We start from the raw sequence: 22,981 nt of genomic DNA, 5'->3' as shown, positions 1-22,981 counted from the left end.
CACCCATCTGAGAATAGTTCCAGTACCATCAACCACAGTGGGAAAACCTGGAAATACACAGACCATCAGAGAGAATAATTAGAAAAGTAAAGCCTCAGTAGTTGGGCAAAATTATAAAGGCTGTTCTGGTGCTGCCTAACAAAACTTAAAAGCAAGAACTAACAAGAGCAAAGGATTTCTAAGTAGCCACTACATTCCAGAACAGACTTTAAAAAATAAAAGAAGAAAGCACCAGAGACCCACAAGACACCTTCCAGTGGCCTAATATGGGGTGTAATTGGAGTTCTGGAGAAAGGGGATGGGAAATATGTGAAGAACTATGTGAAACAGTTTCTATGAACCTATAGACCCAAGAACATCAACAAACCCCAAGCATAAGGATCATGAAGAAAAATACAACTAAGCCACATCACAATCAAATTGCTTAAGCCAATAATAAACAGAAAACGTTAAAGGCAGCCAGAGAAAAAAGACATTATGTATAGAAGAACAAAGATAAGGGTGACAAAAAGAGTTCTCACAGAAACAAAGCAAACCAGAAAAAAACATCTTTTAGTACTGAAAGGAAAAAAGCACCAAATGTTCTAGAGACAGTTTTTCAATAATTTGCTGATACAGAGGGGAAGGAAGATTTTGCTGGTGTTCTATCAGGCTGGCAATTTAGAGGCTAAACTTGAGCGGTTTGGAAGATGGCGTTTATAAGCAGTAACAACGTAGTTCTGTGAGTTTTTAAATAGCACACTTGTTAGATAAACATTAATGAAACAGATTTGGGGTACTCAGCTTCATCAAGCATCAGTTTTTCAAATCCCCTAAGGACTTCTTATTCCTAAGGGATCTTCTTATTCCTCCAATGCCCTCCCCAAATGAAACAAAACACAAGACATAAAAAGCAAATTCTATACAAAACTGTGTCCTCAGCATCACTTGGAGAATTTTAGGACTGAAAAGCAACTGTAAGAGAAAAAGCCAACCAAACCCCGCTGTACAGCCTCACACTCCTGCCCTGCCCATAGCCAGCCATAAGCTTAGAGGTGAGCAAAGACAGACTGAGGAAAACTGTGAAGGAGAGAGAAGACGCTGGCGAGTGAAGGGGCCTAAAGATGATGTGGAACAATCTCCAGAAAAATGACATCTGAACACTCCAGATACGAAAGTTTAAAAAAAAATCATAAAAATGAACAAGAGAAAAGTCCACCCAGAGCTGCTGTAGAAAACCAAGAGATAAAATTTCACAGATATAAACTGAAGAAACCCCTCACCCTCCAAGAGACTCTATTACAAATGTGTAACATAACCGCGCTGAGGGGGATGAGGAAAATGAAAGACACATCTTAAGTAAATTTAGGATACAGTACTTTGCATACTATAAAGCTAAAGACAAAAAGAATTGTATACAAATGCTATATTTCAGTTAGTAAATCTGTTTCTCACAGTGCTATGGTTTAGCAGCCCTGTAATGATTTTATGTACATACTGGGATTACACAAATAAATGTATCATGGAAACAGTTATGAGCTAGGTTTCTCACTATTGGTGAAAGGAAAATTAACAAAAGGGGTAGAAATTCAAAGTAGCAATATGAACATAGATATATACTGTACTCATGACTAGCTATAAATATAGAAATACAGGTGTCTATACACATAGATTAATAGACATACACATATTTCTTAGCTATATCTACTGAGAGCCTAAGACCAACTCCAACAGCAATGAGCACATTTACTGACCACATCTTTTTTTTTTTTTTTTTTTGAGAGAGTCTCACTCTTGCTATGGCTAGAGTGCTGTGGCGTCAGCCTAGCTCACAGCAACCTCAAACTCCTGGGCTCAAACAATCCTCCTGCCTCAGCCTCCTGAGTAGCTGGGACTACAGGTGCACACCACTGCACCTGGCTAATTTTTTCTATTTTTAGTAGAGACAGGATCTCACTCTTGTTCAGGTTGGTCTCAAACTCCAGAGCTCAAGTGATTCTCCTACCTCGGCCACCCAGAGTGCTGGGATTACAGGTGTGAGTCACGGTACCACACCCTTATTGTAAGAAATATTGAGGCAGGCTGCAGACATACATAGAAGAGAAACAAAATAAGAAAGTAGAATGAAGTAAAACAGATTTAATTCCAACAAAATCAGGGCAAAGTCAATATGCAAAAAGACGCATCATTATATACTGCTAGATGACAGCACTACCAGCAGCAGCATACCTTGATTGGACACTCTTACACTGGGACAAATACAGCGGTAAACACTTTATCCCTGTGAGGGCAGTGAGGCTTTACTCTTCAGAGCCTGCATTCTTAGACACTAACCATTAAGGATGAACCACAAGTTTGGCTCTCAGCTTCCTGGCAGTTAAAGTAAAAGCCGTTCATAACAGTCAATGACCATAATATAAATAAGGAAGACATCTTCTGATCTGTCTGGAGACCATTACTATCAACCCTTAACTATTATGATGTTATTAAAATATAAATTCAGTGTAAATACTAGTAACCGGAAACTTAAGTAACACTCATAATTCACACATAACTCCCCCCACCGGAGTCAAAATTTAGACAAAGATACACAGAATCTACAAATAATCTTGTATTGTTCCTGAAAGTTTATAGAGAGAACAATTATAACTGTATGTTTTCTAGTGCTTATATAACATATAACCATAAACTTGGTGACTTAAGCAATAACAAATTTATTATTAAATTTGTACTTCTGGAGTTCGGAAGTCTGACATAGGTCTCACTGGACTAAAATCAAGGTATCAGCAGGGATGCATTCCCTCTGGTGGCTCCAGGGAGCATCTGTCTCCTTGCCTGCTCCAGCTTCTACAGGCCACCCACATTCCTTGGCTACTGTCCTCAAAGCCAGCCACTGGGTAGAGTTCTCTCAATGCCATTTTTCTCATTCTCTCTTTTGCCTCTTCTACTACTTTTAGGGACTCATGTAATTAGATCAAGCCCAGCTGGATAATTCAGAATAATCTCCCCCTTTCAAGGTCAGCTGATTAACATTACTTACATCTGCAACCTTAATTCCCTTTGCCATGTAAGATACATTAACAGGACATTTTAGAAGGTCACTGTTCTTCCCACATGTTAAACATTTTACTATTATGTGCCGTGTATACATTTGATAATTAGTAACAATGGATGATAGTGAAAAAGCAGTACTTAAAAGTCAATATATACCGATTGCTGGCTGAAAACCATTTCTTTGAAACTACCTGTTGTATTGAGCTTCTCAGTCACACATATTTTTGCCTTTGACCAGAATTCGTATTGGCATCAGGCAGAGCCAATCAGGAATTTTTAGTCCCACTTTTTTTTTGCTGACAGTCTTAGGGCAGGCATCCTCAAACTACGGCTTGTGGGCCACATGCAGGTGTTTTTGCTCATTTGTTTTTTTTTACTTCAAAATAAGATATGTGCAGTGTGCATAGGAATTTGTTCATAGTTTTTTTTTTTTTTAACTATAGTCCGGACCTCCAATGGTCTGAGAGACAGTGAACTGGCCCCGTTTAAAAAGTTTGAGGACTCCTGGTCTTAGGGTATTTATAACATCTCAGATCTTTGGTTATCTCCAAACATAACTATCTATGTATGTTGATATTGTTAAGTACTCTTTGGTACCGAACAGGGACAATCTGGCCAGTCTTTAAATTCTACAAGAATTTTACATAATTATCTAATAATCAAAATAGAGATTTCAGAGAGTATGATAAGCAATGATTTTTCACTTGAGGTTCCAAAAGATTCATGAAGTATAACTCTAGTTTCTAAATTTAACTAGGGAAGCTTAAGAGCAGCTATCAATTTACTGGTCACAGCTGAAAGCCCTTTAATTTACATAAGTTGCCTGATCCTTACCTTCAGTTTTTGGAGAGTACTTCTTTATTGCAAAAGACTTGAAAGTTATAATTTAAAATAACCCTTCCTATACTTTCCCCAAATCAAATGCAGTAATTTTGTCTCTATGTTACTATTAAAAGGGAATTTCACTTTATCATTCCTTCTAGAAACAAATGACTAGAGGTCATTTGTAATTGCTCATGTAATTAGATCAAGCCCCAACTGGGCTTGATCTAATACTTATTTCTGCTAGTAGGTTGAAAATAATGTCCATTCCATGTTGCCGGTTTATTCAGTGCTAATTCTGAATGTAGCCTTTTAATATAAATAACCATGTAATTTAACATACATATAGGGGAAAACAATCCCATAATGTTAGGATTCTAATTTGATGTATGGCCCAAACCAATGATTCTCAAGTTTCATTAAATAGGGTCCTTTTAAATTTTAATTTTTTGGAACCCAATTCCTGGTAGACATTGGAGTAGATGTGTTAATAACTGGATACCAATTTATATATGAAATAAAACCTTATCCTCAAAAATTCTATAAAAAGAAAATTTTGATATCCAGTAGTTTGATATATAGCCTTACCATCCATGTATATTCTGCATACATACTTGTAGGTTAATTTATACTTGGAAAATGCCATTGAACCTGTAGAAAGTATTAAATTTACAGTGGCAATACAAATTAGCTGCCTTTATTAAATATAAATACATCAAATATAAATGTTAAATGGGTAATTTTTAATCAAGTGACACCAACTAAATATTGGATGTTTTAAACATTTTAAACATTTGAAGAAAAAGCATACTTAAATGTTAATCTTACTATTAGTAAAAATGCAACTTTAAACAGTATGTTATTTTTAAAAAGCAATTAAAGAAGCTTATATTCAATATTGCTATTAAAGCACAAAATTAGCCTTTTAAAATTGTTCTAATTTACACTCTAACCTAATACAACATAGCTTCTCACAAAATGGATGCAAGCAATATGGCGACCATTTAAATTTAAGTACTTTACCAAAGCACTCATGGGTTCATCATTCCCAGTGAAAATCAAAATAATACACTTGAATGGTTTATACTGAGGTCATAAAAATGCATCAAATGTTATCACAGCAGTAATTTAATTATCTTGGAAGGTTAAAAATATACACGTTCCAAAATGTTGTTTATCTATAGATTCAGTTTATTTATCTATTATCCTATGGTCCAATGTAAGAGTCTTAAGACAACTGAAAACGGTAACTAAGACATAAATTTCAGGTAAATTACATTTTTTTAATGTATTAAAATCATTTCACAAATGATTTCAATATTGATTTCTCAGTCAATATTTTAAAGAACCAATTTAATAAAAGTTTTTTAAGTGGACAAGACTATTTTTTCTAATCCAAAATATGCAGCTTGAAGTCTCTAACAAGTTCAAATTAAAGTTTTGTAACTTATTAAAATTTTATTTTTTTTAAAGAGAAGATCTTAATATTATAGAAGCAAATGTTGCTAGATTTTAAAGGAGGGCTATAAAGTAGAATATTTTTACAGCTACATCCATTTATAGAGCCTATTTAATTATATCATTTTGCTATTACTTTTTTCTAGCAAAAAAGTAGAACAGTCTCTGAAGCAGGAAACTCATGCTTTCCAAAGAAATCCTATAGGGTCAAGAAGAGAAGAAATCAATAATAAATGTGTCAATTAAGCTAAATCCAAAATTCCAGAAAAGTACATAATTAGTTATCCACATACTCTATTAAACAGATCATTTTGATAAAATTCATTATCACATACATGAATATCACATAGTCATTTACCATTAAACTCTATTTCATGATTAATCAAATCACTAAACTTTTTTACTAAATTAACAGAAACAGACCACCAGATATTATATATACAGAGAATTTTCAGACTGTTTTAAAAGAAAAAACCAAATTGTCAAAGTGGTAAAAACTCTGCAGTGTTTTGAACAGAGAATGACTTGAAGTCAGGTGATAAACCTCCTTTACTCACTATGAAGCACCTAAGTCACTCCAGTTATTTTCTAGCCCGTTACTCTTTGTATGTTTGTCACTATTTGAAATTATCTTGATGTATTTCCTTTTCCTTTCTAGAAGGTAAGTTCTTTGAAGGCAGGAATTTTATGTTTTCATTGAATTCTGAGCACTGGAAAGTCAGAATAAGGCTTATTTCTGTGGGTAGTTGTGTGTGGGTAATGACTGAGAAGGGGCATGTAGGAACCTTCCGGGATACTAGAAACCTTATATACCTTGACCTGTTATACAGACCTGCGCACAGACATGTAAAAATTCATTGAGCTGTACAGTTTGGATTACTGTTCTTTATTGTATGTATTTGTGTCTTAATTTAAAATAATTGTAAGGGAATGGCTCATAAAGACTATTAAATGTAACAACCTGGTTTAGGAGTATGAAGAATAAGGAAAAGCACTTAGCTGATTATTTGAGAACTTGGAAATTATCAAGATTAGGCTGGATTAAAAGGGATAGAAACAAGAAAGGTAAGATAGTTAAGAAAGCAAATATAAAGCAGTATATTTAATTGTACGGCTGTAAAAAGGAAAATAAGTAGGAAAAGGTATTTAGAAATGACAATCTAGATGCTAGTTATGCTAAGTGACAATGGGTTGTCACTGCTTCTAAGTGTTTTCTGTGGAAATGCTAAAATATGTATTTTTAAAATACAAAATGAGTTTATATTACTTCTAACTCAAATGTAATGGTATAGAATTTAAAACTCCACTATTTTTTAACCCATATCCTTTTCCTTGTACACAAAAGGTCTTGGTTCCTATTGATAACATTATAACACAATTATCCTCTCTTACATTGATTTTCAAATGTTAGCTCAATCTTGCATTCATGAAGTCAACTTGGCTATAATGTATTATTATTTTCATAAATTTCTGAATTAAGTTTGCTAATATTTTGTTTGTAAGTTTTTGCACCTATGTCTATGAGATTGCCTATGATTTTTCATTCTTATAATGTCTTTATCTGGTGTTTGTGTTCAGACTGCTGATTTCTCTGGAAGACTTTTTAGAATGATATTCTTTCTCCTTTAAGAGAAATTCATCAACGTAGCCATCTGAGCCTGGATTTTATTTTGTGAGATTCTATTTATGATTCAATTTCTTTAATAAATATAGGACTACTAATATGTTTTATATCACCTAGTGTCATTTCTGTTAAGTTAAATTTTTTCTAGGAAGTGGCCCATTTAATCTAAAGTTTTAAAGGCATTAAAGTCATTCACAATGTCCTCTATTGTCTTTTTAATGTCTCTGAGGTCTGTAGTCATACTTTTCTTGGAAAAAATCCTTTACCTTGGCTATTTGTGCCTTTTGATTATTTTCTTAATCAGTTTAATCACATATCATTTAATATAATAAATTTTTATTTATCAATATAAAAATCAATTTTATTATATTTCTTTAGGAATCAACTTTTGAATTTGTTTCTTATTATATATTTGGTTTTGTTTCATTAGTTTCCACACTTCAATTATTTCCTTTCTTGTACTTTCTTTGGGTTATTACTTTTCTAGTTTTTTCCCAACTTCCTGAGTTACATATTTTGGTTATTAATTTTCAGTCATTTTTGTTTTGTAACACAGGCATTTAAAGCTATCCATTTCAGTTAGCACAGTTCAACTATATCCCACAAGTTTTGACATGGAGCATTTTCATTATCATCCACTAAAACATGTTCTAATTTTCATTATGACTTCTTTCATGCACTGGTTATATAGACATATATTTCCAAAACAGAACTTTTCATTACTGATGTCCAGATTAGTAGCATTGTAGTCAGAAAACTTTAGTCCATTGGTATTTATTGAGACTTATTTTATGGTCCAGCACATGGGCAAACTGTAAATATTTCAGGAGACCTGAAGTGATTTGACTTTGCAGTTCTTGTGTGCACTATGTTCTATATAAGTCCAGTAAGTCAAGCTGATTATTTGGATAGTTCAAATGTTTTACATTACTGATTTGTCCGCGGCTTCTATCAGTTAAAGAGGTATGATTAAAATCTCCCATTACAATAGCAGAATTGCCATTGCTCTTGCTAGTTCTGAAAATATTTGTTTCATATATTTTGAAGGTGTTTTATTAGATGCAAAACAATTTTGAGTTATTATTTAATCCTGGTACACTATTTCTTTCAATAATTTTATTGCTTTAAAATCTACTTTCTCTAGTACTAATATGGCATGTTCTTTTTCTATGCTTTTATCTTTTGATATCCTGGTATTTTTTTAGATATGTCTCTAAAGATACTATATATGTTTGTTTTTAAAAAACCCAATCTGATAATCTTAGTCTTTTATAGTAATATTTAGTTCATTTACATTTATAGTTATATTTACTGACATACTAGGTTTTCATCATTTTACTAAGTACTTCCTATTTATCTTGACTCTTCTATGTGTTTTCTGACTTTCCTTTATTACCTACTTTTGTACTATTTTTTAATTACTCCATCTCTCTCCTCCTATACTAGCATAACAATTATACCCTTTTTCTTGTGGTAAAATATATATAACAAACTTTTCCATTTTTAAGGGCACAGTTCCATGGCATTAAGTAAATTTACATTTTTGTGCAACCATTACCACCAATCTCCAGAATTTTTCATCATCCCAAAGTGAAACCCTGTACCGATAAAACACTAACTTGTTATTCTCCCCTTCTCCCAGTTCCAAACACCATTATACTTTGTCTCTATGAATTTAAGTATCTGGTATAAATGGAATCATATTGCATTTATCCTTTGTGACTGACTTATTTCACTTAGCTTAATGCTCAAAGTTCTTCCATGATGTGTAATGGATCGGAATTTCATTACTTTTCAAAGTTGAATAATATTCCATTATATGTATATACCACATTGTGTTGATCCATTCATCTATCGATGGACACTTGGGTTGCTTCCACCTTTTAGCTATTGTGAATGCTACTATGAACACGGGAGTACAAATACTTGTTAGAGTTGTTGCTTTCACTTCTTTTGGGTATATACTCAGAAACAGAATTGTTGGATTATATATTAATGCTATGTTAATGTCTTGAGTTACTGCCATATTGTTTTCCACAGCAGTGGTGCTATTTCACATTACCACCAGCAATACATAAAGCTTCCAGTTTCTCCGTAACATTATTTTCTTCTGTTTTTTGGGTAATAGCCATCCTAATGGGTAAGAAGTGGGGTATCTCACATTGTGTGTGTGTTTTGCGATAGGGTCTTGATGTCTAGGCTGATTTCGAATTCCTGGGCTCAAGCAATCCTCCCGAGTAGCTAGGACTATAAGGAGCATGCCACAGTGTGCTGGCTTCTCATCGTAATTTCGACTGTTTTTCCCTAATAAGTAGTGATATTAAACACATCTTTTTGTGTGCTTATTGGCAATTTGTATATCTTCTTGGAGAAATATCTACTCAAATCCTTAGCCCATTTATTAATTGGGTGGTTTTCTAGTTGTTGAGCTGTGGTTCTTTAAATATTCTGGCTATCAATCCCTTATCGAATATATTTAGGTTATTAAATATGAAATGTCTGATTTCGAATCAAAAGTGTGATTTATTATATCTTAAACAAGAATGAGTACAATTAATCAAAGTATGCACCTAAACTACTGATAGAGTTTTGCCATCCTAACAGTAGCTTGTTTATGCCAGCAGTGAAGAAGCCAGAGAGCAAATGGCAATGAAATCTTGAAAGGTGTTTTCGCCAGCTTGTTGAGAATTGAGTATTTTTCCTCGCAAGAAGTGGTCCAAAGCCTGGAAGAAGTGGTAGTCAGTTGGTGCAAGGTCTGGTGAATATGGTGGATGACCGAGAGTTTCCAAGTCCAGCCTCTGTAATTATAGCAGCGTTGTTTGTGCAACGTGTGGTTGGAGCACTGTCTTGCAAGAGGATTGGCCTGTCTCTATTGACCAATCTCAGCTGCTTAATCACAAGCATCCTCAACATTTCATCCACTTGGTTTTAGTAGACATCTGCTGTAACTGACCATGTTCATGAAGCTGTAGTGGATAATACCAGCACTGGACCACCAAATAGACACCATCAGCTTTTTTTGATGAATATTTGGTTTTGGCACTTCATCTTTATCCAACCATTGTATCAAATGCTTGCAATTATCAAAAATAATACATTTTTCAACACACATAACAATATGGTGTAGAAATGGCCTGCCTTTATGTTGTGACAGCAAAGAAAGGCAAGCTTCAAGATGATTCCTCTTCTGACACTCGTTTAATTCATGTAGAACCCATTTATACAGCTTTTTACCTTGCCAATTTGTTTCAAATGGTCTAATGTTGTTGAAACAGTAACGTCAAATGTTGCTGCTAATCCACCCATCCATTGAGATGGATTCCCTTCCACTGCAACTTTTAGCTCATCATTATCCACCTTGGTCTCAGATTGCCCATGTGAATCATTTTCTAGATTAAAATCACCAGATTGAAACTTCAAATCATCAATAATACTGGGTGTTCACTAGCTATATCCTTCCCAAACACTACATTGATATTTTGAGTTGTCTGTACTGCATTGGTTCACGAACTCATATTTGAAAATAACATGAATTTTTGACTTATCCATGGTTTCACAAAAATTGCTCCCCCCAAAAACTTTGAAAGATAATCATAAGCCAAAATGTGGGCTTTACATACTTAGGATATACCTTCATAATAAAAATAAAACAAGAAGTGTCAAAGTGAAGTGTCAGAGATATCAACTGTCAAATTCATACTTAAGGAAATCAGACATTTCATATTTAATAATGTAATATAATTTGCAAATATTTTATCTCAATCCATGGGTTGCCTTTTCATTCTGATATTGTCCTTTGATGTTCAAAACTTTTAATTTTAATAAAGTCTATTTTTTATTTTGCTGCCTGTGCATTGATGTCATATCTAAGAGATCAATGCCAAATCCAATGTTGTGAAGGTTTTTCACTGTTTACTTCTAAGAGTTTTATAGTTTTTACTCTTATGTTTAAGTTTTTGATCCACTTTGAGTTAATTTTTTAGATATGGTGTAAGTAGAGGTCCAACCTTTTCGTGTGCTTTTTAAAACTGTTCTTTTAGGGTTGCCTCAAAAATTACAACACGCACTCTTTAGTTATCAGTGTCTGATATCAACTTGTACATGTGTGGAAAAGAGAGTTAACATAGTAGGTCTGAGACTGCTATTCTCAAAAGACCTGCTTACAAGGGGGGCCCTCGATTGATGTCTGGAAACTACAATTTGTCAGGGTGGAGGGTGGGGGCACATTTCTCACCATTTCCAGAACTGATGAGTACCTTACCATTTTAAAACTGCTGAATAGTGGCTTGCTTTCTGAAAGATTCTGGAAGTTCGGTACGTGCTAGGCAGAGGTCCATACATGAGCAACCTCCAATAAAATTCCTGGGCACTGAGTCTTTAATGAGCTTCCTTGGTAGGCAACATTTTGTAGATGCTGTCGCAATTGATTACTGGAGGAATTTCAGTAAACCCTCTGTGACTCCACTGAGAGAAGAATCTCAGAAGCTTATTTCCTCCAGACTTGATCCCGTATGTCTTTTCCCTTTGCCGATTTTGCTTTGCATCTTGTAATAAATCACAGCCTTGAATATACTAAGTCATGTGTAGTGTAGCAAATGACAGAGCCTGGGGTGATCTTGGTGACCCCCCCGAAAAAGGACATTTTACCCTCTCACTAAACTGCAAGGTGCTTAGAATAGCATTACTAGCATTGTCATGTATTTCAATTAGACCCCATCCAACACCATTATTCTTGTTTTATAAGTCAATACTGAGATATACCACATAATTACTTTTTAAATCTTCATTTCTCCTATACCTTTGGGTTTTCATTTAAAATTACTTTCCTTCTTCTCAGAGAATGCTATAGTATTTTCGTTAGAGTGGGTCTTTTTCTAAAGTAACAAATTAGTTTTTTTTTATTTGTGTGAAAATGTATTTTACATTTATTTTTGAAGGCTCTTTCCTGGGGCATAAAACCCTAGAGGTTTATAAAATTATTTGACAGTTTACGTTGAGAATCAGATCTCAGTATAATTGCTGCACTCAAGGTTAAGCCTTTTTCCTCTAGTTGCTTCTTAGATTTTCTTTTTGGCTTTGATTTTTTTAAGCAGTTTTTCTCTGATGTACTGAGGTTTTTATTTTTCCTACTTTGGATTTAAAAAGGTTTTATTGAATTTGTGTCTTGATGTTTTTCACCATTTTCAAAATATGTGAGCCATAATTTTTTCAAATATTGTATCTGCTACATTTTTTCTTTTCTCTTTTTTTTTTGTTGTTGTTTTAAAACTCCAGTTACACAGATATTAGAAATCACCACAGGCATACTTTGGAAATATTGTGGGTTTGGTTCCAAACCACTGCAATAAAGTGAGGTATGTGACTTTTTTGGTTTCTCGGTGCATTAAAAGTTATGTTTACACTGAAATACTACAGTTTATTAAGTGTGCTATAGTATTGTCTAAAAACATAATGTACCTACCTTAATTTTAAAATATTTTATTGCTAATTATCATGTAAGCCTTTGGTGAGTCAATCTTTTTGCTGGTGGAGGGTCCTGCTTCACTGTTGATGGCTGTTGACTGACCAGGGTTGTCGCTGCTAAAGGTTGAGATGGCTGAGGCAGTTCTTAAAATAAGACAATAATGAAGTTTGACACATCGATCGACTTTTCCTTTCACAAGATTTCTCTGTAGCATGCAGTGCTGTTTGATAGCATTTAACTCACAGAATTTCTTTCATAACTGGAGTCAATTCTCTCAAACCCTGCTGCTTTATCAACTAAGTTTATGTAATAATATAAATACCTTGTTGCCATTTCAACAATGTTCATAGCATTTTCACCAGGAGTAGGTTCCATTTCAGGAAATCACTTTTACTCATCCACAAGAAGCAGATGCTCATTCATCCAACTTTTATGATGAGATTGCAACAATTTAGTGACTTTCAGGCTCCACTTCTAATTCTAGTTCTCTTGCTATTTCTGCCACGTGTGCAGTGACTTTCTCTACTTAAGTCTTAAACCCCCTAAAAGTCATCCGTAAGGGTAGAAATCAACTTCTAAACACCTGTTAATGTTGATATTTTGACCTCCCACGAGTCACAAATGTTCTTAATGACATCTAGAATAAATCCTTTACAGAAAACTTTCAATTCACTTTTTCCAGATTCATCAAAGCAATCAGCATCTATAGCAGCTAATGCCTTATGAAATATATTTCTTTTTTTGTTGAGATGGGGTCTTGCTCTGTCACCTAGGCTGGAGTGCAGTGGTGCAATTAGCTCACTGCAGCCTTGAACTCCTGGGCTTAGCAATCTTCATGCGAAATATATTTCTTAAATAGTAAGACTTGAAAGCTAAAATTACTCCTTGATCCATGGGCTAAAGAATGGATGTTGTGTTAGCAAGCGTAAAAACAACATTAATCTTCTTGTACATCTCCATTGGAGCTCCTGGGTGACTAGGTGCATTGTTGATAAATAGTAATATTTTTTTTTTTTTTTTTTTTTTTTTTGAGACAGAGTCTCGCTTTCTTGCCTAGGCTAGAGTGAGTGCCGTGGCGTCAGCCTAGCTCACAGCAACCTCAAACTCCTGGGCTCAAGCAATCCTCCTGCCTCAGCCTCCCGAGTAGCTGGGACTACAGGCACGAGCCACCATGCCCGGCTGATTTTTATATTATATATATTAGTTGGCCAATTAAATTCTTTCTATTTTTATGGTAGAGACGGGGTCTCGCTCAGGCTGGTTTTGAACTCCTGACCTTGAGCAATCCGCCCGCCTCGGCCTCCCAGAGTGCTAGGATTACAGGCGTGAGCCACCGCGCCCGGCCGATAAATAGTAATATTTTGAAAGGAATCGTTTTTTCTGAGCAATAGGTCTCAAGAGCAGGCTAAAAATATTCAGTAAATCATGCTGTAAACAGATATGTGGTCACCCAGGCTTTGTTGTTCCACTTACAGAGCACAGGCAGAGTCGAATTAGTATCATCCCTAAGTGCTCTTGAATTGTCAGAATGGTAAATGAGCATCGCTTCAATTGAAAGTCACCAAGCTATATTAGCTCATTACAAGAGTCAGCCTGTTCTTTGAAGCTAGGCATTGACTTCTCTAGCTATGAAAATCTTAGATGATATCCTCTAATAGAAGGCTATTTCTTCTGCATTAAAAATCTATTGTTTAGTGTATCAACCTTCATCAATTATCTTAGCTAGTTCTCATGGATAACCTGCTACAGCTTATCCATTAGCACTTGCTGCTTCACCTTGCATTTTTATGTTATGGAGATGGCTTCTTTACTTAAGCCTCATGAACCATCTGCTAGCTTCATACTTTTCTTCAGAAGCTTCCTCACCTCTCTCAATCTTCACAGAATTGGAGAGAGGACCCTGCTCTAAATTAGATTTTGGCTTAAGGGAATGTTGTAGTTGGTGTGATCTATCCAGGCCACACAAACTTTCTCTGTATCAGCAATAAAGCTGTTTTGCTTTCTTGTCATTCATGTGTTCACTGGAGTGGAACTTTGGATTTCCTTGAAGAACTTGTCCTTTGCATTCGCAACTTGGCTAACTGGTGAGGCCTAGCTTTCCCTCAGCTTTTGAGATGTCTTCCTCATTTTTTGTAGAGATACGGTTTTTCTATGTTGCCCATGCCAGTCTCAAACTCCTGGCCTCAAGTGATTCTTCTGCCTCAGCCTCTTGAAGTGCTGAGATTACAGGTGTGAGCCACTGTGCCTGCTGGCTATTATTTTTGATTGTATGTTCTTATTTATAAAATAAACTAACAAATACAAAATTGTAGGCATAAATAATTTGAGGCCTAAAATATTATTTTCTTCCAGAGAAGTCTTACTTTCATTTCTTCCAGGTGCCTGGCAGAACTCACAACCCAAGATCACCTCAATCTAATTTAGGGACTAAATTCTGAAGCTGAGTTATAGCCCTTTTGAGGAACATGTATAACTAGTTCAAACTTATTCTCAAGTACAGCCCTTTGGGGTCCTAATTCCCACGCTGAGAATTTACCAAGATCCTATACCCCTGGGGCTACAATGCTATCAAAATGGCCCACGAACTCCTAGCTTCTCCTCTGCAAATAATACTGGGGGAAAGTGGCCCCAAACACTGAGCATACTTCGAGTCTCCTCTTTGTACCATAATGTGGTAATTCATCATTATCTTGATAGCTCATAAGTACCTTCAAGCAGATGTTTTTTATATTTATTCAGCTTTTCTAGTTGTTCTCGGTGGACAGTTGGCTCGAGTCATCTACACACCTATAATGTGTGTATGTCTATATGTTCATCGGTGGTCATTTTAAAATATATAAACAAATTCTTCGATATGCCTTTCTTTAAAAGGTGGAGTTAAATTCCCTCGTCTTGAGTATGAGTTGCATGTAGTGACTGTCATCTAATAGAATATGGCAAAATGAAGGATTGTGACTCCTGAGGGTAGGTCAAAGCAGCTTCCATCTTGCTCTCTTGCTCAGGGGAAGCCGGCTGCCACAATGTAAAGACATTCAAAGAGCCTTATGGAAAGGCCTATGTAGTAAGGAATTGAGGCCTCTTGCCAACAGCCATGTGAATGAGCCATCTTAGGAGATCCTCCAGGCTCAGCATGGCCTCTGGATGACTACAGTCCAAGCCAACTTCTTTACTACAACATGAAAGAGTCTAAACTAAAGCTACCCAGCTAAGTCACCCTTGAATCTTAATCTGCAAACGGTAAGATGATAACTGTTAAACTAATCAATTTGGGGGTGAATGGTTTTATATTAATAGTTTTATGTTTGTTTTAAAATTCTGTATTTTATTATTATTTTATTTATTTATTTTTTGAGACAGAGTCTCGCTTTGTTGTCCAGGCTAGAGTGAGTGCCGTGGCGTCAGCCTAGCTCACAGCAACCTCAAACTCCTGGGCTCCAGTGATCCTTCTGCCTCAGCCTCCCGAGTAGCTGGGACTACAGGCATGCGCCATCATGCCCGGCTAATTTTTTTATATATATATCAGTTGGCCAATTAATTTCTTTCTATTTATAGTAGAGACGGGGTCTCGCTCTTGCTCAGGCTGGTTTTGAACTCCTGACCTTGAGCAATCCGCCCGCCTCGGCCTCCCAAGAGCTAGGATTACAGGCGTGAGCCACAGCGCCCGGCCTATTATTTTTAATTTAATATTATTTGTATGAAAAATGAAATCAATAGCTTAAAATTTTAAAGTAATATTTAAATAAAAAAGAATGATTGTTTTACCTCTTGTTTTTATTCCTAACTGGAAGCAGAATTTTTCAGAACAGATGAAGTCATTTCCACAATAGTATTAATAGATAAGCCATTCAGAAAACCTTTATGACTTATTCTTACTTCCTGAAGAGCTTCTATAATATGGTCTCTAGGCAAAAGGAAAACATACATGAGCATTTGTCTTTTCCAAAGTAATACATTCTGACTATAGCTAAGTTACTGAACTATACTTTTATATAAAAAGCTTAAAACCAATTAAAATATAATTTTAGTTGTTACCTGCTGACTTCTGGATGTAGTTCAGCCAGTCTCTTCATGATCTTGGTGAAGCTACGCAAGTTCAATGTATTTGGAGGTATGAATCTAATAGGTGCATCAGGTAATAATTTAGCAGATTCAATCTGTTTACAATTCTTCTTGACACCCTAAATAAGCATTTAAAAAGTTTTCTTAAAACCATTACATAGAGATAAATCCAGCTTATTCAATTCAAATAAATTTTAAAATTATAAATAAAATAATGTTCTAAAAATTTTACTTTAAGATTATTTATACCAAGTAAATTTACTTCCGCTGTGTTCAGGGCCATGTATTAAAATAACATACCTAACATATTTTTTTATAGTAATGATAAAGTCTATGAGACTATCTACATCAGCTTTTTCAATTGGGATTCCTCCTCTGAACCACAGAACACAGAAAATTATGTAACTATTTTCTCAACCCTCCCAAAGACAAGACATAACTAGATCCATTCTAGATGCACAAGAGAGAGGTTAACCCATTAAATAAAATGAATGTTTTAGGCTTAGGGCATTAAAGCTTAATTCTTTTAATCAATCTTACTTAGAAAGGCTGGTCTGAAGAGTAATTATAAATATTCTATGTTTTATTTACTAAATACTGTATGTAATGAACACAAACTGTATGCCCAGAAGTACATCACAGATCGTGGCAGGTAAACTAGTAATATAAAGTGCAGCCCCCTCCATTTGTGAAAAGATAAAATTAAAATGATCAATTAGTTACTATTAACCATGCAAATAGGCTATGAATTGTGGGAAACCACTGTAAATCCTGTAAAAATTCAACAAAGGAAGGGCTCAGACTTTAAATCCCAGATGAAAAGTCAGGGAAAAACACATAAAATATTATTAGCTCTGTCATATCATAATATTACATATTTTACTTATTGCCATATCTCCCCCACTAGATTTAAGCTTCATAAGAGCACATATTTTTATCTATTTTGTTCACTGTTGCTATCCCAGTACCTAGAATAATGTACATAGTTGGTATGTAATAACTATTTGTTGAATAAATGAAAAGATAGGAATGCGATAAAGTGATAGTTGAAACCACAGAAAAAATGAGCTCTCCAAGAAAAAGCCAAATTACTAACTAGTATGTAATAGCTTGTAATAATAACTATACTTACTGAGTACATGCTCAGTACATTATACTAAGAATTTTTCTGTATTAAGCTCATTTAAACTTCTAAATATTTGAGGTAAGAACTATTATTCTCATTTTAAGATAAAAAGCTCAGAGAGGTTAGGTAACTCTCCCAAAGTCACATGATGAGTAGGAGGTAGAGCCAGGTTATAAATATAAGAGTTGTTTTTAATCATCATGATTCTGCCTCTCATTGTAGATAATAAATATTTTCCAAACAAATGAAAAGAATGTTTAGAATCAGAAAAAGAAAAAGGGAAAAAGAAATTGCTACAAAGGTAAGAGCACTTGGAGCATAGTTTAACAAAGATGGTAAAAGGAGCTTCCCTAACCATACACTCTAAGAAAACTACTTAGATAGCCCACTACTGATAGCCCACAGGGCCCTATTTATACCTTCCCTCTGCCAACCTCACAGCCTACTGCCACAGCTGACTGGACCAAGAATGTTGTCTTTTGAGCTAATTTAAGACCAAAACCACAGGCTGGATCAATTAGATTTCTTGTTAAAGAATGTAGCACTGGAATATGAAGCAACTTAATCAAACTGAAAATACTGTAGAGTCAGAATTAAGTAAAACAAAGCCAAATGGAGAAAGAAAACAGTCATGAGCAGATAAAACCAGTGTGCAGAGAGGAGGAGGAGGAGAATGAGTATAGAGATGCAGAGGCAAGAAACCATATTAACTGCTACATGAGAAGGGAGAGGAGAAGCCACAGTTCTCAAACCTTCTGTTTAGGTCCCCAGGTAACTTAATTGTACTTTGTTTCCTTCCTTCCTACTGTGGAAGGAAGGAAACAAAAAATCCATCCTAAACATGAAGTGTCACTGAGATGAGAGGAAAATAGTTTGAAGAAAGAAATGGCTAATTTTAAAGAGGCCAAGGAGTCAAGAAGTCAGATGGGGGAAAGACTAATAAAAAGGTCAGCATTGACAATGGAAAGAGCAGTTCAAGTGAAATTTTAAAGACTGAGGTCAGATTATTAGGACAGAGGAGAGAAGCAACCAAAGAAATTTAGAGATTGGATATAAATCACTTCACTGAGAAGTTTGGCAATAAAAACACAGGACAGATAAGGATAGTAAGTAACGCAAAGAAAAGTGAAAATCCTGTCAGGACAAAGGAGGGCTATGCCTGACACCTGAGTAGAGACAAAGGTCTGTGAGTGGAAATGGAGTTGCTAATGGTATAGAAAAGGAATGGGATAACTCCAGGAATTAGAAAAGGATTGGAAAACAGACATATTTAAAAGAGATCCCTTTATTTTATTAAGTGAAAAATTTAGATTCATTTATTCAAGGAATATTTATTCTTTCATCCATTTATTAAAAAGGGACATTTGTGCTCATCTGTAGATTAAAAGTAACCCCAATAAAAATCCAAGTTGAATTATAAAATTTATATAGCAAGACAGAGATTAGAACAGCCACAACAATTTAAAAAAATAATAAAGTTAGAGGACTCATTCCACCTGATTTCAAGTTACTATAAAGCTACAGTAATCAAGACCATGTAGTATGGGTGGAAAAATAGATAAATTGTTCAATGAACAGTTACAGTCTAGAAATAGATTCACATAAATAGGGGAAATGATTTTTAACCAAAGCAAAGGTAATCCAATGGAAACTAGATAGTCTTTTTAAAAAATGACACTGGAACAATTCCATATGCAAAACAGAAACAAATGCAAATAAACAAAACCAATTCATACCTGAAACGATATGTAAAAATTAACTCAAAACCTTTGTGAACTTGAATTATGCTAAGATCTCTTAGCTACAATACTAAAAAGTATAAGTTATAAAAGCAAAATTAATAGATACTTTTAACAAAATTAAAACTCCTGCTGAGAAAGACACTGTTAAGATGAAAACACAAGGCACAAGATGAGAAGAATTATTTGCAAATCACATACCCACCTGATAAAGAATTCAAAACTCAGTAAGAAAATAACTGAATAAAAATGAACAAAACATGAACAGGAATCAAATACTGATACACACAACAGCATGTATCAATGTCAAATGCATTAAGCTAAGTGAAAGAAGCCAGACTATTAGGGCTACATAGTACGATTTCATTTATATGACATTCTGAAAAAGGTAAAATTATAAGAACAGAAAATATATCAGAGCATGAGAGAATTTTCTGGAATGATGGACTGTTTTGTATCTTGATTATGGTTGTGGTTACTTGCCTGTATGCATTCATCTAAAGACATGGACACTAAAAAGTGCATTTTACTATATGTACATTAAAAAGAAAGATCTGTGGAATGCCTATAGGATTCCAGGCATTTTGCTGAGTAGTGGAAAGAGTGAACAAAGCAAACTTCCACCATTTTCCACATAGTGTTTAAAACCTTAATGAGGTACAGATGAGGGCATAGGAAAATAAAATGACTAAACTTTATGGTTTTAATAATTATGAGATAAAGTTAGCTATAAAAAATGAGTTATAAAAGCATAATTAGTTACTTATAGAGTAGTACTATTCAAGAATAAAGAAAAAAAAATAGACTATAAAGCAGTAGTCCTCCACCTTTTTAACACCAGGGACTGGTTTCATGGAAGACAATTTTCCCATGGACCAGGATTGGGGGTGGATGGCTGGGTGGTTTGGGGATGATTCAAGTGCATTTATTGTACACTTTATTTCTATATTATTACATTGTCACTTGCCACTCACTGATAGAATTTTGATAGTAGTCTGCAAACAATTAATTTATTATGGTCTCTGTGCAGTCAAACCTCGCTGCTATTGATCTTTTGCTGCACAGTTTACAGTAGGGTTGGAGCTCCTATGAGAATCTAATTCCACCGCTGATCTGACAGGAGGCAGGAGCTCAGGCAGTGATGCAAGTGATGGGGAGCAGCTATAAATACAGATGAAGCTTTGCTCACTCACCCATCTGTCACCTAACAAGTGGAGTTGTACAAAAGCAGGTTAGGGTGATCCAAGGTTAAAAACAATTCAGATTACTGCTCTTATTCCCACTTCAAGACTGCTGATACTGCAGTTATTTATTCTACAAAGCTACTTATAGCAATATGGAATGTACAAAGACTATTTAAGGGATCCATCAAGAAAACTAACCTTTTGGTCAAAAGAAAAAAACTCGCTATCTTGCTCAGATCCCAGCTGCCTTGCCCGAGTTCTGGGCAATCTAGAAACAGGAATGGCTGAGTTGATTTCGTTGTTGGTGCTTTTCTCCAAATTATTCAAACTAGTTTTATTCCCATATTTGGAGGCAAGTGGTGATGGGTATTCTCCAGGAGTTTTAACAAGTCGCACATTTACTGATTTTCCATTTATTTCTAGCCCATTCATTTCTTTCACAGCCATCTTTGCATCACTGTTTTTTTTGAAAGCAAGAGATGCATATCTAAAATAGAAAAGCAGAAAACCAAAAGGTTTTTCATTAATGACTTTAAATTACCTTAAACTTAATTGTGCAACCACTGACTCACATAGTTTTCACAATAACTGCTCTTAAAAATAAAAAGGTTGATATACTTAGCTTGAAATCAGAAAGAAAGTTTATTTAGGATAACTAAATAAAAGATGGGAAATAAAAGATAGTAAGCATTTCTTATGAATTATCTATTAATTTTATATTAAAATTTAATGGAAAACATTTGCAAAGCTGATATATGATAAAGTTGCAGAGATTAGTGATCTAGGGACTAGTTATTTATAGTAAAAAAAATTAAAACTAATTCCTATATACAAACATAACCTCCAGAGGACTCAAGGGCTTGCAAGAGAAAGTCAAAATTTAAAACATTTATGACAATATTTAAGAGAATATTTTTATGCCCTTGTAGTGGGAAAATATGTAGACCAAAAAAAAAAAAGTTATAAAATCTAATCATAATTTTAACCACATAATTAAGAAAGCTGGGCAAGACCTATTCCTATAAAAGCACCAGACCTAGACAGTGTCAGTGGAAGGATATATACCAAATCTGAAAAGTGGTTGTTTTCAAATGATGGGACTATGAGTGATTTTTTATAACCTGCTTGTATTTTTGCATTTAACTATATTTTCTAAATTTTCACACAGAATGTATAATAGTTAAGCAAAAACCCACAAAGTTTTTTTTTTAAGGATTCAACAAGATACTAAAAGAATCTTTCACATCTGGTAATAATCATAGGATTATAATACTACTTTAATATAATTAAATGTATGAATTCTACTTTAATGAGTAAAATTTTAAAAGCATAAAATCTTAGGTGATTCAATTAAATAAAATTAAACATATATTTTTAAACAAATTTCAACCCCAACTACAAACAGGATTCTCTCTTAATTGATTTCCATTAAGCCATCCCCATCGTGATTTGATACTTCTGAATGATCTGACAATGTCGCAAAATAGAAAGTAGCAACACACATATTGGAAGAAATTATATATAGATGATGTAGCTATCAATCTAAAAAGTATAAAAGTGTCATCTAAAAAGTAATTAAAATCAGAAATAATAGAATTAAATACAGTTTTCTGTGCATCTACTATGTTCCAGGCTTTACTCCTAGTGTTTTATATATTTAATTCATATAGTTTCACACCAATGCTATGGCAGTACTATTAACCTCACTTCATAGACAAAGAGGCTGAGGTACAAAAAGGTTAAGTAACTTGCCCAAATTTATTCATCAAGTTGCTGACAGACCAGGGAATTGAACCAAAGTTATATATTTCTGGAGCCCATTCTCTTTAAGGCACTCTACTTTCCTTACGAAACAGTATGTAACAAGATAAAGTACACAAAAGTCAGTAAGTCTCCTATATACCACCAATAACAAGCTACAAAGTATAATCAGAGAAAGATCTGATTAAGAACAGCATGAACTAATGACTGCAGCTATTTGTCTATGTGTCCCCTACACTAGCCTGGGAAGCTCCTGTGGGCATAGCCCTTGACTTTATCATCACTGTGGCGATGTCTGATACAGAACCTCTAGTGAATAGCAGGCACACAGTAATGCTCATTTGACTGAATTTGGGAAACATACCTGTAATTAGAAGAATCGTAAATTGAAATTTCAGAAACTTGGTATCTCTGGAAATGAGATCTTAAATCAGCCTAAAAAAAAGAGAAATAAGTTTGTGAAAAATAGAAAAACAAATAATCATAATATGAACAATTAATAAATTTAAAAATGAAGTTCAAAAAAGAAATCTTGTCATACCTCAGATACTGAAGGGCAGAGACCACCAACATGTATCAAATAACCTTTATCTCTTCGTAAGGGTTCAACATTCATTTCTGCTTGTAGAAAAACAAGCAGAAATGTACAACAGAAATGATCATTATTGTATTGAGATGTTTAAGAGAACATGAAAAACCGCTAACTATTTC

The 22,981-nt window shown here is 34.5% G+C and overlaps 1 protein-coding gene across 5 annotated transcripts in view; it reads right to left on the bottom strand.

The window, feature by feature from the left end:
* Positions 1 to 1,770: 1,770 nt before the first annotated feature.
* The window catches only part of RBM44 (RNA binding motif protein 44), a 44,256-nt gene continuing 23,045 nt past the window's right edge, over positions 1,771 to 22,981 (bottom strand). For 4 of the 5 annotated variants that reach the window (XM_076006096.1, XM_076006098.1, XM_012755725.3 and 1 more), the window contains 6 exons: positions 22,812 to 22,888; positions 22,635 to 22,705; positions 20,708 to 20,996; positions 16,434 to 16,579; positions 16,164 to 16,302; positions 1,771 to 5,512 (listed from right to left, as the gene is read on the bottom strand). In XM_076006096.1, coding sequence (XP_075862211.1) covers positions 16,179 to 16,302; positions 16,434 to 16,579; positions 20,708 to 20,996; positions 22,635 to 22,705; positions 22,812 to 22,888 — 707 coding nt within the window. In that variant the 3' untranslated portion in view covers positions 1,771 to 5,512; positions 16,164 to 16,178. The other variant, XM_076006095.1, reaches the window with a different exon arrangement.

Source organism: Microcebus murinus, chromosome 8 (assembly GCF_040939455.1).
Source record: "Microcebus murinus isolate Inina chromosome 8, M.murinus_Inina_mat1.0, whole genome shotgun sequence".
Lineage (NCBI taxonomy): Eukaryota > Metazoa > Chordata > Mammalia > Primates > Cheirogaleidae > Microcebus > Microcebus murinus.
The sequence above is the reverse complement of the archived record's forward strand: the minus strand, read 5'-3'. Positions and strand labels throughout refer to the sequence as shown.